This window comes from Penicillium antarcticum, assembly GCF_028974205.1.
Source record: "Penicillium antarcticum strain IBT 31339 chromosome Unknown utg000007l_segment0_segment0, whole genome shotgun sequence".
Taxonomy (NCBI): domain Eukaryota; kingdom Fungi; phylum Ascomycota; class Eurotiomycetes; order Eurotiales; family Aspergillaceae; genus Penicillium; species Penicillium antarcticum.
In genome coordinates, this window is record NW_026695305.1 from 586,956 (window position 1) to 599,844 (window position 12,889).

General features: G+C 45.8%; 2 protein-coding genes across 2 annotated transcripts; one reads left to right on the forward strand and one right to left on the reverse strand.

Moving 5' to 3' along the window:
- Positions 1-1,272: 1,272 nt before the first annotated feature.
- N7508_007421 (uncharacterized protein) lies at positions 1,273-2,063 on the reverse strand (the record flags this gene model as incomplete). The annotated part of the gene is made up of 2 exons (XM_058465485.1): positions 1,273-1,974; positions 2,031-2,063. The coding sequence occupies 2 exons, from the start codon at positions 2,061-2,063 to the stop codon at positions 1,273-1,275; spliced, it is 735 nt and encodes a 244-aa protein (XP_058317887.1).
- An 8,853-nt stretch (positions 2,064-10,916) lies between these two features.
- Positions 10,917-12,548, forward strand: N7508_007422 (general substrate transporter; the record flags this gene model as incomplete). Its single annotated transcript, XM_058465486.1, has 1 exon — positions 10,917-12,548. The coding sequence occupies one exon, from the start codon at positions 10,917-10,919 to the stop codon at positions 12,546-12,548; it is 1,632 nt and encodes a 543-aa protein (XP_058317888.1).
- Positions 12,549-12,889: the final 341 nt, after the last annotated feature.

Here is a 12,889-nt window from a genome sequence, read left to right on the forward strand (position 1 = left end):
AGCCCGAGTATAAGTATGACCTTTACAGTAGTCACTTATATCACTCAAATCTCGTTCTTGCCTTTAATAGAAGCACACCAATCAGCAATATGGAAGAGCAGCCTAACTCCATGGGCCCGGGATTTGAGACAACCGACCAGACATGTTCGCGCACTTTGGTATTCGTGTTGTCGTGTTGAAGAATGCCTATAATCCTTGGCTGGTCGAACCAAGGGATATCTGCAACCGGTGGCAGGTCACTTCCTATTAAAGCTAAGTCAATGATTAGGAAGGACCAGAATTGCTCCAAGCAGGATATCAAGTCGCTTATTCATCACATGTGGACGAAACGTCCTCAACTATGCGCCGTATTTGCGCACTTGGACCCACTTGGCAGCGAGTTGTTCAAACTGGCAAAGTTGGAGATGATGTGGATTTTGATGCAATCTCACTTGAAACGCAACAGGCTCTGTAGGCTTACCAGGCTGAAGCAGCTCAGGATACGTAAAAATGGGCGCCTCTGGAGTGGAAATGGAAACAGACGAAGTGAGGCCTGGATGAAGACGTGTCTCTTGCGTTGCGTGGAGAATTGGTTTTGCCTTTTCGATCTACCAAATTACATGAATTATATTTTCTTATTTTGGTGCCTCGATAGTCTCGCCTGACTGAAACAAATATTAGCGGGCCACTGGCCAAATTTATGCACCCCCCTTTTGGAGCTCATTATTCGAAGCTTCTGCTAAGCCGTTAGAAAGCCGCGTAATGGTGCACGCATCGTACAATGCATGAGTGGAAAATATGTGGATTGAATGATGGCATCACTTTTTCCGGGGAAGCTTGGTACTCCCCTAGTCTTGAGAAGTGGAGCGGAAATGTTGTCCATATTTCAGACTGATATCAGGGGAATTACAACAAAAGATGGTCGAAAGGTATATCTCGCTGGATCACCTCGTCGAACCACTGTAATTTGCATTTGCTGGTTATCGTCAATCATTTGCGAAAAGTACAGTAGGTAGTAGGTAGGTAGATTTAATTTACCCTGGCGCCTCGCCGAAATGATACGCAGAAAAGTACAGTAGATGGACAATCTATGGGAGAACATCGTTCATCGTACTGGCGAGTCGGTCACTTAAATGGCAACGTAAGGATTCAGTTATATGAATTCCTCTCCAGGTTGTTATCACATAGTTCTCCTGAAGAATCGCCGTCATCAGTTTCTAGTTACTGACAGTTTCCATCTCCATTTCCTAGTCTCTTCTCTTCTCAAGTACCGCTGTTGGCTACTGTTCCCTTTCAGAGCGTGACGAAACCCGGTTTCATAATGCCACCTCGACTCACGAGCCCCATAGAATAACATGAGCCGGGCGCTTCTGAGCCACTCTTGTCATCGTCGTCCCCAGTACAAGATCTCCAGCATACAACAGGTGACGGAGCACGTCGTGGGTATCTCACATCTCTGAATCTGCTCATCAGGTTACTCACACAGCCCAAATTAACACTGCGTTCCCAAGCTTGCTGTCTATCAGGGAATTCGACTTCCTCAAGGTCGATAACTACCACTTGTCCATTGTTACAGAATAGGAAGTTGCCCAGGTTCAGATCATAATGCTCGGCTCCGTACTTGTGTAGCTCCTGGAAAGCTTTCTCAAGTTGAGTTTCCAGAGCTTTTTCTTGGAAACTTGGTTCGACGACTTTAGCGAGATCGCGCAGAGTAATACCTTCAACCTCCGAAAGTATTAAGGCTGGAAGCCCATTGAAAGAGCCTCGACCGAATAGAGTTGGAATCACGGTCCCTTGAAGTATTCGCAGCCTCTTGTAGGCAGTTATCTCATTGCAAAACTCAGCTTCCCGTCCGTGTTTCTGTTGTTTGACAATGACTGTTTCTGGAAGACCAAAACGAGGCTCCTCGAGTTCTAAGTGGTATACGGTCGGACGAAGCTCATTCAGCAGCTTATCCTTCTTCACGGTGATACGCTTGTCGCCAAAACAGAAAATCTATACTGTGTGAGCTTCGCCAATGCACACGCTGTTGTCCCTGAATAGAATCTTACTGGAAATTGTGTGTTCTGAGGTATGAGATCCATGGTGTGTAAAGCGAGGGGCGTGATGGAAACGGTTAAAGGGGGAAGGGATGGGAACCAGACGTTTACTGCGGTTGATTACTAATACACTAAAGCAGTAACGTAATTCACTAGTGAGCTGGCCACACCACCGAGCTGGCCACCCCAAAACACCATAGTAAATGCGATAAATTACAACATAGTATCACAACAACGACAGGTTATGGGGACTTTTTCTTTAATATTTAATGTTTTCAGGTAGTATCCAGTCTCTAAGAGGAGTTTAAAGAATTTCTATAACTCAGTGCCTAAGATTTATGTATTTCTGGCCCCCTAGTAACGTAATTTTTGATACCGTGACAATGTAAGTTTTCAAATTTTTCAAAATTGATATACAGTGCTTGAAAGCCTTATCAACAGTTATCGGCAAATGGTGAAATAAAATAGAAATGTGGTTGTTAAGATATTAGGGCAGAATATATCGTATTTACTATGGTGTTTTGGGGTGGCCAGCTCGGGGGTATGGCCAGCTCACTAGTGAATCACGTTACATGGAAGGGGTATACAGTGGTGTAACATTAGTATTTGACCTCCGGTACTTCGGCCTAGGACCCACTTTTTTATACTGCAATGCAGAAACCTCGGAATTCAATTCAATTTAATAGCTAGTATGCCACCCGCCATACTTAATGACATCAGCTACCCTATGAGGCATTGTCTCCGATAGATGCTTAAAGAGATCGATATCTAGCGCTTCCCATGCTTCCTGCGCAGCTTCTAGTAGTAATTCTAGCGTAGGTTCATTATTAGGAAGCTGCATGAGCTCTGGGTGACGCTTCAGGATTTCCGCTTTAAGCAGCGCCCAGAGGTTCTCGATCGGGTTCAAATCAGGCGAATAGGGAGGCCATTCCATGATATCGCATTGGAGCTCATTTAAAGCGTCCCGTACGATATATGCCGTGTGAACAGGCGCGTTATCTTGCTGAAAAATAGCATTAGAATCAATGCTATTAAGGAGCGTAGGTAAGACGCGCCGATAGAGCTCTTCGATCGTACGTGAAGAGACGCCACCTCTTCAAGATAGGGGATCTCCGAATAGGGGAATAAGGCCTGATCGACGTGGAAGTCCGGAAAAAGCAGCCCAAAACATCTGCTTAATTTGCTTCCCCCGCGCTAGAACCATTTGAACCTGATGGCCTTCTTCCGAATGCTGAAAAAGCTGATCTTTCGGACGCGTAAAAGTCCATTCTTGACGCTGGCCAATGCCACGTTCAACCGTACATTCGTCAGACCAATAGACGCGGGCCCAATCCTCTGATATAAAATGCTGATATTGAAGAGCCCAGCGAAGACGTTTCTCGGCGTGTATAGGCGTCAATGCCGGCCGCTGCATCTTCCTCCATTTTCGAAGGCCCATTTCGTGGGTTAGACGCCAAATTGACATACGGTGGACTTTAAAATCAACCTCTCCAAGTAGATCCTCGATCAAAATTGAAGGCTTTTCTTGTATAATATCGTAGATATGGTCACGATCCTCTTCAGTAATCTTCCTCGGCTGGCCTGAGCGTGGAAGGCTTTCATGCTTTTGACGCTTTGCTTCTTGGGTAAGCGTATATTGGATGGTTGAGCATGGAATGTCGGGAAAGCGCTGCTTCTTAATAGTCGTAGCACCCCAGCCATTTGCAGCATGTAATTCGCAGATCTTAGCCCGGGTAAAGCAGTCAAGCTCTGGACCTCTTTTTCCGCGTATAGGTGGCATTATTATAGAGAGAAATAGTGAGAAACGCGTAAAATTATAGCGTATATACTGGCGTGTTGAAAACGCGAGTGTTGACGTACTAATAAAGTAGGCGGTCTAAAAAGCGGTCAGGGTCCCGAAGTACCGGAGGTCAAATACTAATGTTACACCACTGTACATGAATTTAGATATTATTAGGATTGGCATTACCGTTATTATACACGCGTCTGCAAAATCGGGCAAGAATGAGAGCGTTCCGATAAAAGTCCACCCAAAGAAAGAAATGAGATTGAGTCTGAATTGACGAGAATGAAACAATCTTTCATCTAAAGCCCGATACTTAGTGGGTCCCTTCCTGTCACGGGAACCCGCTAAAACCACTGAGTTCCGAAGCCCAGCCCTCCTCACTTTCCCATAAAATTCCGTATCCGGTTTTGACGGAAGGCAATCACCATTGCAGTCTCACTCACCATTACTCAGTATTTTATGTCAATAATGGTGTATTCCTCTTACGGCCAAGGCTCTCTGCGCTATTTTTTTTTCCACGGAAATCACGGAGATGTCCCCCTTCCCCACCATATGACCGTGGAGGCCAACGTTGTTGTCTTGACCGGACAAGGCGAAATGTAGGCCGTTCTTGCCCTTTGATTTCGAGCGTTCTAATGAAGAAGTTTGTTCGGTCAAAACTTCGGTAAGGGACCTTCGTGTTACGAATTTCAGGATGGGATCTGCAGAAACGCAGATGGCCAAATTGAGGGCCCTCTACCAGCAAAGCCATTCGTGGAGAAGATAATGAAAAACGTTTCAGTGCCATCGCTCATCGTGGCAGAAGTTCCAAAGTATGTTTTTTTACCTACTCGTCCGGTCGGATCTTTCATGGCTAACGAGCAGGCATGAAATGGGGATCGAACTGGAGGCCAAGGACCCATTTTTCTATGTGTAAGTTCCGCGCTATTATAAAACCTCATGATCAGTTCTGAGTATGATTTGGTTTTAAAGCGCACTTCTAGTCCTTGGTAGAAGTGATTTTCGTCCCTGCACCGCTGGCGATAGAGAGTACCTTTCTGTTATGATGCAGACATTCGTCCCTCGACTTGTGCTCTCGATGGCTCCTACGGCCAGCGAATATCTCCCAGGTGATGCTCGAAATTTGTGCATTGAGATTGCAAATCGCATGGAAAAGATTGCAGATGATCCTGACTATCACACTTTCATTGCGATGTATCGGGGTCGTTATGTCCAGAAGCCACTGCCGCAAAGAGCAGTAGTAGAGTTGTGCCTGCTTCATGTCCTGAAAATGCCGTTTGAGTTGAGTACCGCAATAAATAGCTCACTGATTCGCTACTGATGCTAGCCACACATTATAATCGTATCCTCTTAAAGACCTCGTCGTGTCTTTAATATCCTGGTTTGCCGCTGTCTCTATATAACATCATGTATGGCACTGAATTTAATAAAGAAGGATAAAGGAATTCAAACTTATATCAGTTGTGCCCGTTCAATATGACGTACTCTCTCTTTCGGTTTAGTTCTCAGGTCAAGGAGTTGCTAGACACCACCTTACGGTCTCCACTAGTGCCAAAGAAAATAGCGCAGCCTCAACACTTGTGAGCCGTACGCACCAGGCGATGTCAAAGCTGTGGGAAAAGTATCCCCAATATTCAGTGTTGTTTTGCGAGAATTTAATTCAACCGCTTCAGTCTCCTGAGCTCTGAGTTTGTTATATATAGCCAAGACCTAATGGGAAGATGTAAGTGACTCTTATTATTGTACCTAGAGTGCGCCAAAAACCGCAATTGGGGGCAAACCTTGCCCTCAAAAACCAAACCGCAGTGGTTGCGGTTTCCAACCGCCCAAACCGCAACCAAACCACAAACCACTGCGGTTCCCTAATGGGGCCCCAACAAAAACCATTTTTGCATAAAATCGACGTCTTGGCATACATAAACCTGCTGATTCATACTAATATATTACTGTTATTTAACCTTGTACTGGTCACAACTATACTCAATCCTTTTTTTCATTATTAAAGCTATGAAACTAATAGTAACTCACATGTATACAAATTGATTTGTGAAGGTAATAATCATTTGTTTCGCTTTGAAGTAAATTCAACGATAAATAGTGGAAGTTGTCCAGGCTTCCACATTCTCCGATGTTTTATCGCGGGAATATATATTAAACATTAAACTTCAATGTGTAAATTTCCCTGATTACTATGTTTTCCTCACAATTTTTTGAACAAAGGTACTATAAGGCTATAACATATATCAATCAATTCTAATACAAAGAAGTCATCTTATTAAATAATAAAATCTAGGTATATAGACCGTAAAAGTGGTTTAAATTTACTTATTCTATCGAGACCCCGACATGGCCGCTGCTTGAGGCTCGGATTTCGAAGTGGTTTTTTTGCGGTTTTTCGATGGTTTCTTGCGGTTTTGACCCACATAGTAAGCTACTGTCATCCAATTAGCGGCTTAGTGAACTGATTAAATCGCGATGTATCAACTCACTCAGGGATCCTTTGTTTGTCGGTCGCGTCTATATAGAATCCGCACAACTCGTGTAAGCCAGAGCCTTCCTTCTTAGCATTCACCATTACTAGCTGTGGTTTTATACTCACCATGTCTCGAACCCAGCAATCTCCCTTCTCCTCATCGATCTACGACAGCGATTTCGACAATTATACTCCTCGCAATCATCCTTTTACGCCTGATCTCTCTGAGAGCCAAGAAACATTACCTTCCTTCGATACGGATTTCCTCCGACCGACTATACCCCCTACAATCACTTCATCGTTCACGCGTGTTGGCCCTGGTCGTAAGAAGGTCTATTTTCTCTACGACGAAATGCTCCATAACGACTGGGTAAGCTGATGGCTAGAGACAGGGTTTGGTAAGAAGCAGAACATACCCTGGGATGCGAAACATCAGTCAAGTACCTGGGATATATTTCACCAGGTCGCCCATAGCTCCGATGGTGCTGCAAAGGTTATGTGTAAGCGCTGTGGACAGATTCTTGAGCACCCAAACTTCGTCCGTGAGACAATGGATGGGAAGAAACAGCGTCAAGGAACCTCAACTATGAAAGGTCACCTTTCTAGCGCAGGCTGTATCAAAGCTACCCAAGGCCAGGGGACAAATATTAGTCGGTTTCTACAGCCTAAGGTATGTTTCTAGTCTACTATCTTCATTAGCTCCGGTCTAATGACTAGATTGAATGGCTAGAATGGGCCTTTTACCGATATGTTTAGTCAAGACGCATGGGAACAAGAGCTTCTTACTTTTCTTACGGTCGCGCGTCTTCCGTTTCGGCTGATCGAGCATCCTAAGTTTCACCACTTAATCCAGATGGCTCAGTCCGCACCAAGGGTCCCTGACATCCCTTCAGCAAAGACTATACGACGCCGGCTACACTCCTCCGTACAACAACAACAGGAAAATATTCTCAAAGCGCTCCCAGAGGATACAAAGATCTCAATTGCTCTTGATTGCTGGACGTCGCCTTTTACACAGGCATTTATGGCTATAACCGGCTACTTCATCGATAAGGACTGGCAATACCGCGAGGTTCTTCTCGGTTTCGAACCGCTTCATGGACCACACTCTGGCGTTAACCTAAGCTCTGTACTCCTCGATATACTCTTGCAACATAAGATCGAAGATCGGGTGTTTGCAAGCACAACTGATAATGCATCAAATAACCAAACATTAGTTGATACACTACAACAAGCAATTTCAGAAGACACTACCCTTATTAGGGTTCCGTGTCTTGCTCATGTGATTCAACTAAGCCTTAATGAGCTTCTTGGGCATATTAAGGCTTGCCCGCTAAATGAGTCAACGGAGACACGGTGGACAGAGCAGCGATCCCAATTAGCGCGTGCTAATGCAACTAAGCAAGATATTACCAGTACGCTATCCAAGGTATATCTATATAGTCTAGTGTTATTATATCATACTAACTATAACCTTTAGATTCGAAATCTTGCTATCTACGTGAATGCGAGTCCACAACGCCGGGAGACCTTCTATAATCTACAAAGCGAAACAACAAAGCTCACACCTCTTCAAGACGTTAAGACACGCTGGAATACCACGTTCTTAATGCTTCGACGTGCAAAACGCCTACAGTCGTTTTTCCAGCCATTTTGTGATGAGTATGAGCGGCCTGATATGGTACTCGATGATGAAGAATGGCGCCAGGTTGACTACCTTCTCTATATCACCCAGCCTTTCTTTGATTTCACAGTTGAATTGTCAAAAACCCGGGATGCTACTACACATCATGTATTCCTGATATATAACAAGCTGTTTGAACACCTCGAGCTATCAATCACCCAGCTTACGCGGAAGAGGATCACCTGGAAGCGACAGATGCTTCAGGCGTTACAAGCTGCTCGAAAGAAGCTTGACGAGTACTACTCTGAGACAGATAACGTACGAGGGCATCTCTATGCAATCACTACAATGCTTGCTCCCGCGAACAAGTTCCAATTCTTTCAAACAGATGACTGGGACGATCGTTGGCGTACGACATACCGGAAGTCTCTCGACAACCACTTGACTTTGTATAAAGAACGTCTTGCCCAGCAGCAGGCATCTCCTCCTTCTCTTCCGTCGGGGGGAGGAATATCGCGTCTTGACTCAATGGTAAAGCCGAAACGTCCCCGCTCTACTATAGCAGGCGATGAGCTCTCACAATATCTAGATAGTGGTATGTATTTATTATTGCTTTACTATATATAATACTAACTTCCTACAAGCTACTTTAGATATAGCACCTCTAGTGTTTTGGAGAGAGAATGCCCATCGTTTCCCTACTCTTGCAGCCCTCGCGCGAGATGTACTTTCAGTCCCTGCGACTGGTGCTGGTGTTGAGCGACTATTTAACACGGCTCGAGATATCTGTCATTATCGCCGTGGGAGACTAAGTGCAACAATTATCCAGGAGTTAATGATGTTTCTTTGTACGTCAACGTTCGAGATCGAGGAGGAACAGGCAGCGTTTCTACAAGAATTCTTTACTCGTGACGAGATCGAAGCAGCAAAGGAGGAGAAGGAACCCACACCTGATACGGTCAGCGTCGATCCAATTAGTGATACTGAGGAAGAGCAAACCCAGGAAGGGGAAGAAGTTCAAGGTAGAGGGGATAGACAGGTTGTGACCGATCATGATACTGACCCTCCTCTTCCTTCTCATGAGGAAGAAAACACTCAGATACGTGCTTCAGTAAGAGCTCGGAAACGAATCAGGCGCGACGAGGATCTATACAAGTATTATTAGCAATTGACACGATAGCGGATTCTACCTAATTAACATAATTTCTGACAGCCATCAAAGAGCCAATACTAGCTTAATAACCATAATTTCTGACGGCCGTCAGAAATCCTATGCCGTAGCCTGAAGACCTCATTTTACGTACGTCAAAAATCTAGGGTATGATAGTAGGCGTTTACCTGTAAGTTAATTACCGTAGGAAACAGAGCAAAACTGCATAAAATATGCAGTGGCAAGGACCCACCTGGTTTGCATTGTTTATCAAACCATTGGGGCCCCAAGAACCATTGCGGTTTGAACATCGAAAACCACAAACCGCAATGGTTTCTGAAACTGGCCCCAAAAACCAAACCTTTTGCGGTTTGGGGCGGTTTGGTTTTGCGGTTTTGCGGTTTTTGGCGCACTCTAGTTAGAATCGTTTTTTGGACGAGAGAAAACCATTCAGATATGATTTTAGGGTCTTCGCATTTAGCTCGCTGATAATCGTAACGTTTCGAGAAACGGGAGGAAAGTAGAGGATGCCTTTTAACGAATTTTGTAACCCAATTTTGACCGACCGAAGGAGGGGGGTAGATCCACGCGTGGCGAGTAGTAAATCTGCCATTTCTCGTACAGTAGAAGGCCGAGGGGCTGCTCCACGAGAGTTCATAGAGAGAATCCAGTTTTGGAGAGATTCTTCTTCAATTTCCGTCAATTTCAGGTTTTTTGCGCGAGAAAACGCGCGGTTTTGAACCCCATTAAGGCGTATTGTAAGAGTTGAACGCGGTACGTTGAATTGGCGTGCAACTTCGCGAATTGAGGTAATTTCTTGCTTCTTAATAGCCTGAATAGCTAATAAGATCCTACCCTCTTGCTCTATACGATTCTGAGAGGATTGAGTGCGAATTGGTGGCATAGTGGGTGGTTAAAGAAGAAAGGTCTAATTTACTGACGCGTTTTCGGGTGGGGTGGCCAACTCGGGGGTGTGGCCAGCTCACTAGTGAAACACGTTAACAGTATTTTATTTGAATTATAAAGCAGGTTTATGAACGCCAAGACCTAAATTTTATGCGAGGATGGGTTTTTGATGGGGCCCCAATGGGTTCCCATGCGGGTTGCCGGTTGGGTTCGGGTTGGCCTGCTTCGACCCGAACCCGCGGCGGGTTGGGTCTTGGGTCGAGACCTTCGACCCATCTGCGGGTTATGCTGAAGTCTACTTGTGCCATGTCTGGAGGTAACGTGTAGAGCTTTCTGCAGATCTCCCATGCGCAGCCAGAGGCCCTGTGACACGACAGGCAAAGCAGCAGGTGGTGCTTCTCCTCGTGTTGCGATAATTAGGCCTTTGTTCCCATGAGCCCGCGATCAAGGAATCGGTCGAACACCCCAGGCTTCTCAGATCTCAGCTGTTGCATCGTATCCAGTCTTTCTCCCAATCACCAGTACATCGGGAAGTGGAGGAATATTGATTCTTGGTAGTCAGACGCGCCAAGTTCCCGTGGCCAGTAGGGGCTCTACAATGTCCAAGCGATACCACAATTCGCTGTATCTCTTTCCGAGTAAATGACCCTGTTCATGCACCCAGATTACTACTGTCCATGATCCTACTTCGGCCTGGGTTGACGCGAGGTGGGCTGACTGCCTCCCCCTCACCCTTGAGCCGTTCCCCGGAGCTTCAAACAAAGCGCTAGTTTACCCCACATGTTGAACATAAAACTAGCACTATCCCTGAATCGACACTGGACCCTTGATGCTTTATATACTCGATGAGAATTCCTCATAATCTCTCTGCTTGTACCAGGGAAATCTTTGCTCTGGAAATCCGGCATTTACAAGCTCGTCTCACTTGCACTCCATCTTATTGGTTTGTAGCAGTTACCATGGAGACAAACAGCAGTCACGGAAAGAATCCTGTGAAAGCCGGTGGAGAATCTGTCCACCATGCTGAGCTTGGGGTGGATTCAAAAGAACTTCGTGGACGAGCCATTCAGCAACAGGAGCATAACCGGGGATACTTGGAAACACTGCGAAAAGATCCTTGGCTGCTCTTCTGGATTGGCGTCATGCTTTGGACACTCATTGTTCGGGGATTCGAGAACCAGTCGTCCGGCTCCGTCATCAGCATTCCAGACTTCAAAGAAAGATTCGGAAGCCTTCAACACGGCGAATACTTTATCGAAACAAAATGGCAATCAGCCCTGAGCGGCGGATCCAACGCAGCCTCCATTGTTGGATCATGGGCTGCCTCGTACTTTGCCGACAAATACGGAACAAAGCCTGTTACTCTTGCCGCTGCCGCAATCAACATCGCGTCAGTCGCTATTGAATTCTGCACCACATCTATCGGAATGTTCTTTGGGGGCAAGATGTTAAACTTTGTTGCTATTGGAGCCTTTCTCAATCTTTGCACTGCGTATGTTGCAGACCTTTCCCCTCTCGCCATTCGATCGTCAGTTATCGGCTTCTGCAACCTATCGCAATGTATCGGGCCATTTATATCAGCCATCATGTCTTACTACACGTCACAATGGGAAAATGCTTGGTCCTGGAAGTCTCTGATATGCGCGCAGTGGGGATTCGCTGCTATTGCCTTGATCGGACAAATCTTGATGCCCGAGTCTCCTGTTTACTTCGTCCGGAGAGGAAAGCTGCCTGAGGCCCGCAAAGCCCTCAGCCGACTATATTCTGATCCGAACGATGCCGAAGGCCACCTGGAGAGGATCAAGTTGACTTTGGAGGAAGCTGAGTCCCAACAAAATGCCTCCTACGCTGAGTGCTTTCGAGGAACTAATCTACGACGAACCCTGATCGCTATCATGGTCTTCCAGTCTGAGCCTATGTCCGGATTAGGATTCGTGTCGAACTACGGGGCATTGATGTATCAATACCTAGGCATAGGCGATCGACAATCGTTCCTCATCCAAATTGGAGCCCAGATCCTATCGATTTCGGGTGCAATCATATCCTTCCTTATAAGCGATTTGATCGGGCGACGACCGATGTACCTTGGCGGCTGTATTGGACTCACAATGTTACTCTTCTGCATGGGAATTGCTGGTTCCATCGACACATCGGCCGCTACGAGGGCAGCAGTCGGCTTCTACACGATGTACAACTTCTTCTACAATGCCGGTGTCGGTTCCAACGTCTATACCATCGCCGGCGAAGTGCCCACTTCGATTCTTCGCACCAAGACTCTTGCTATAGCACTTTCGTTGTCTGCGGCGATTAATACAATGTGGTCCTTCATCGCTCCATATATGTTCAATCCGGGTTATGGCAATCTCAAGGCTAAGATTGGGTTTGTGTATGGCGCGTTCATGTTGATTTTCGCGGTGATGGCTTGGTTCTTTGTTCCAGAGACTCGACTTCGCACTTACGAAGAACTTGATGAACTGTTCATGAATCAAGTCGCCACGCGAGAATTCCGCCACTACGTGACAGTGGCAGAGCGGCGGGCGACGGAGGCCTTTACAGCTACTGAGAAGCTGGGAGAAATTGGTCATGCCTGAAGACCTGTGGCTGAAGTGGGTGAATGGACTTGTCAGGGTTAATGGTACAATCCAGTAATCCAAGTGTAGCTAGCTATCAGCACATCTGATTTTGAATGCAATGTCTTCCCTCTGTGAAACAGTTGCTGTTTTTGGCCTATGTACTAGAGTCGCCGTGCATGAATTAGCGCTAGAATCCATGGATGCCTTCTTGAACTACCACCGGGCATATCAGAAACTTGGAAAGCAATCCAATATTACATATAATTTTGTGGCACATGGAACTATGTCAAGAATATTGGCAAACAGGTTAGGTGTTCATGCACACTACCTTATTCCAAAAGTCGCGCCTCACTATGTTC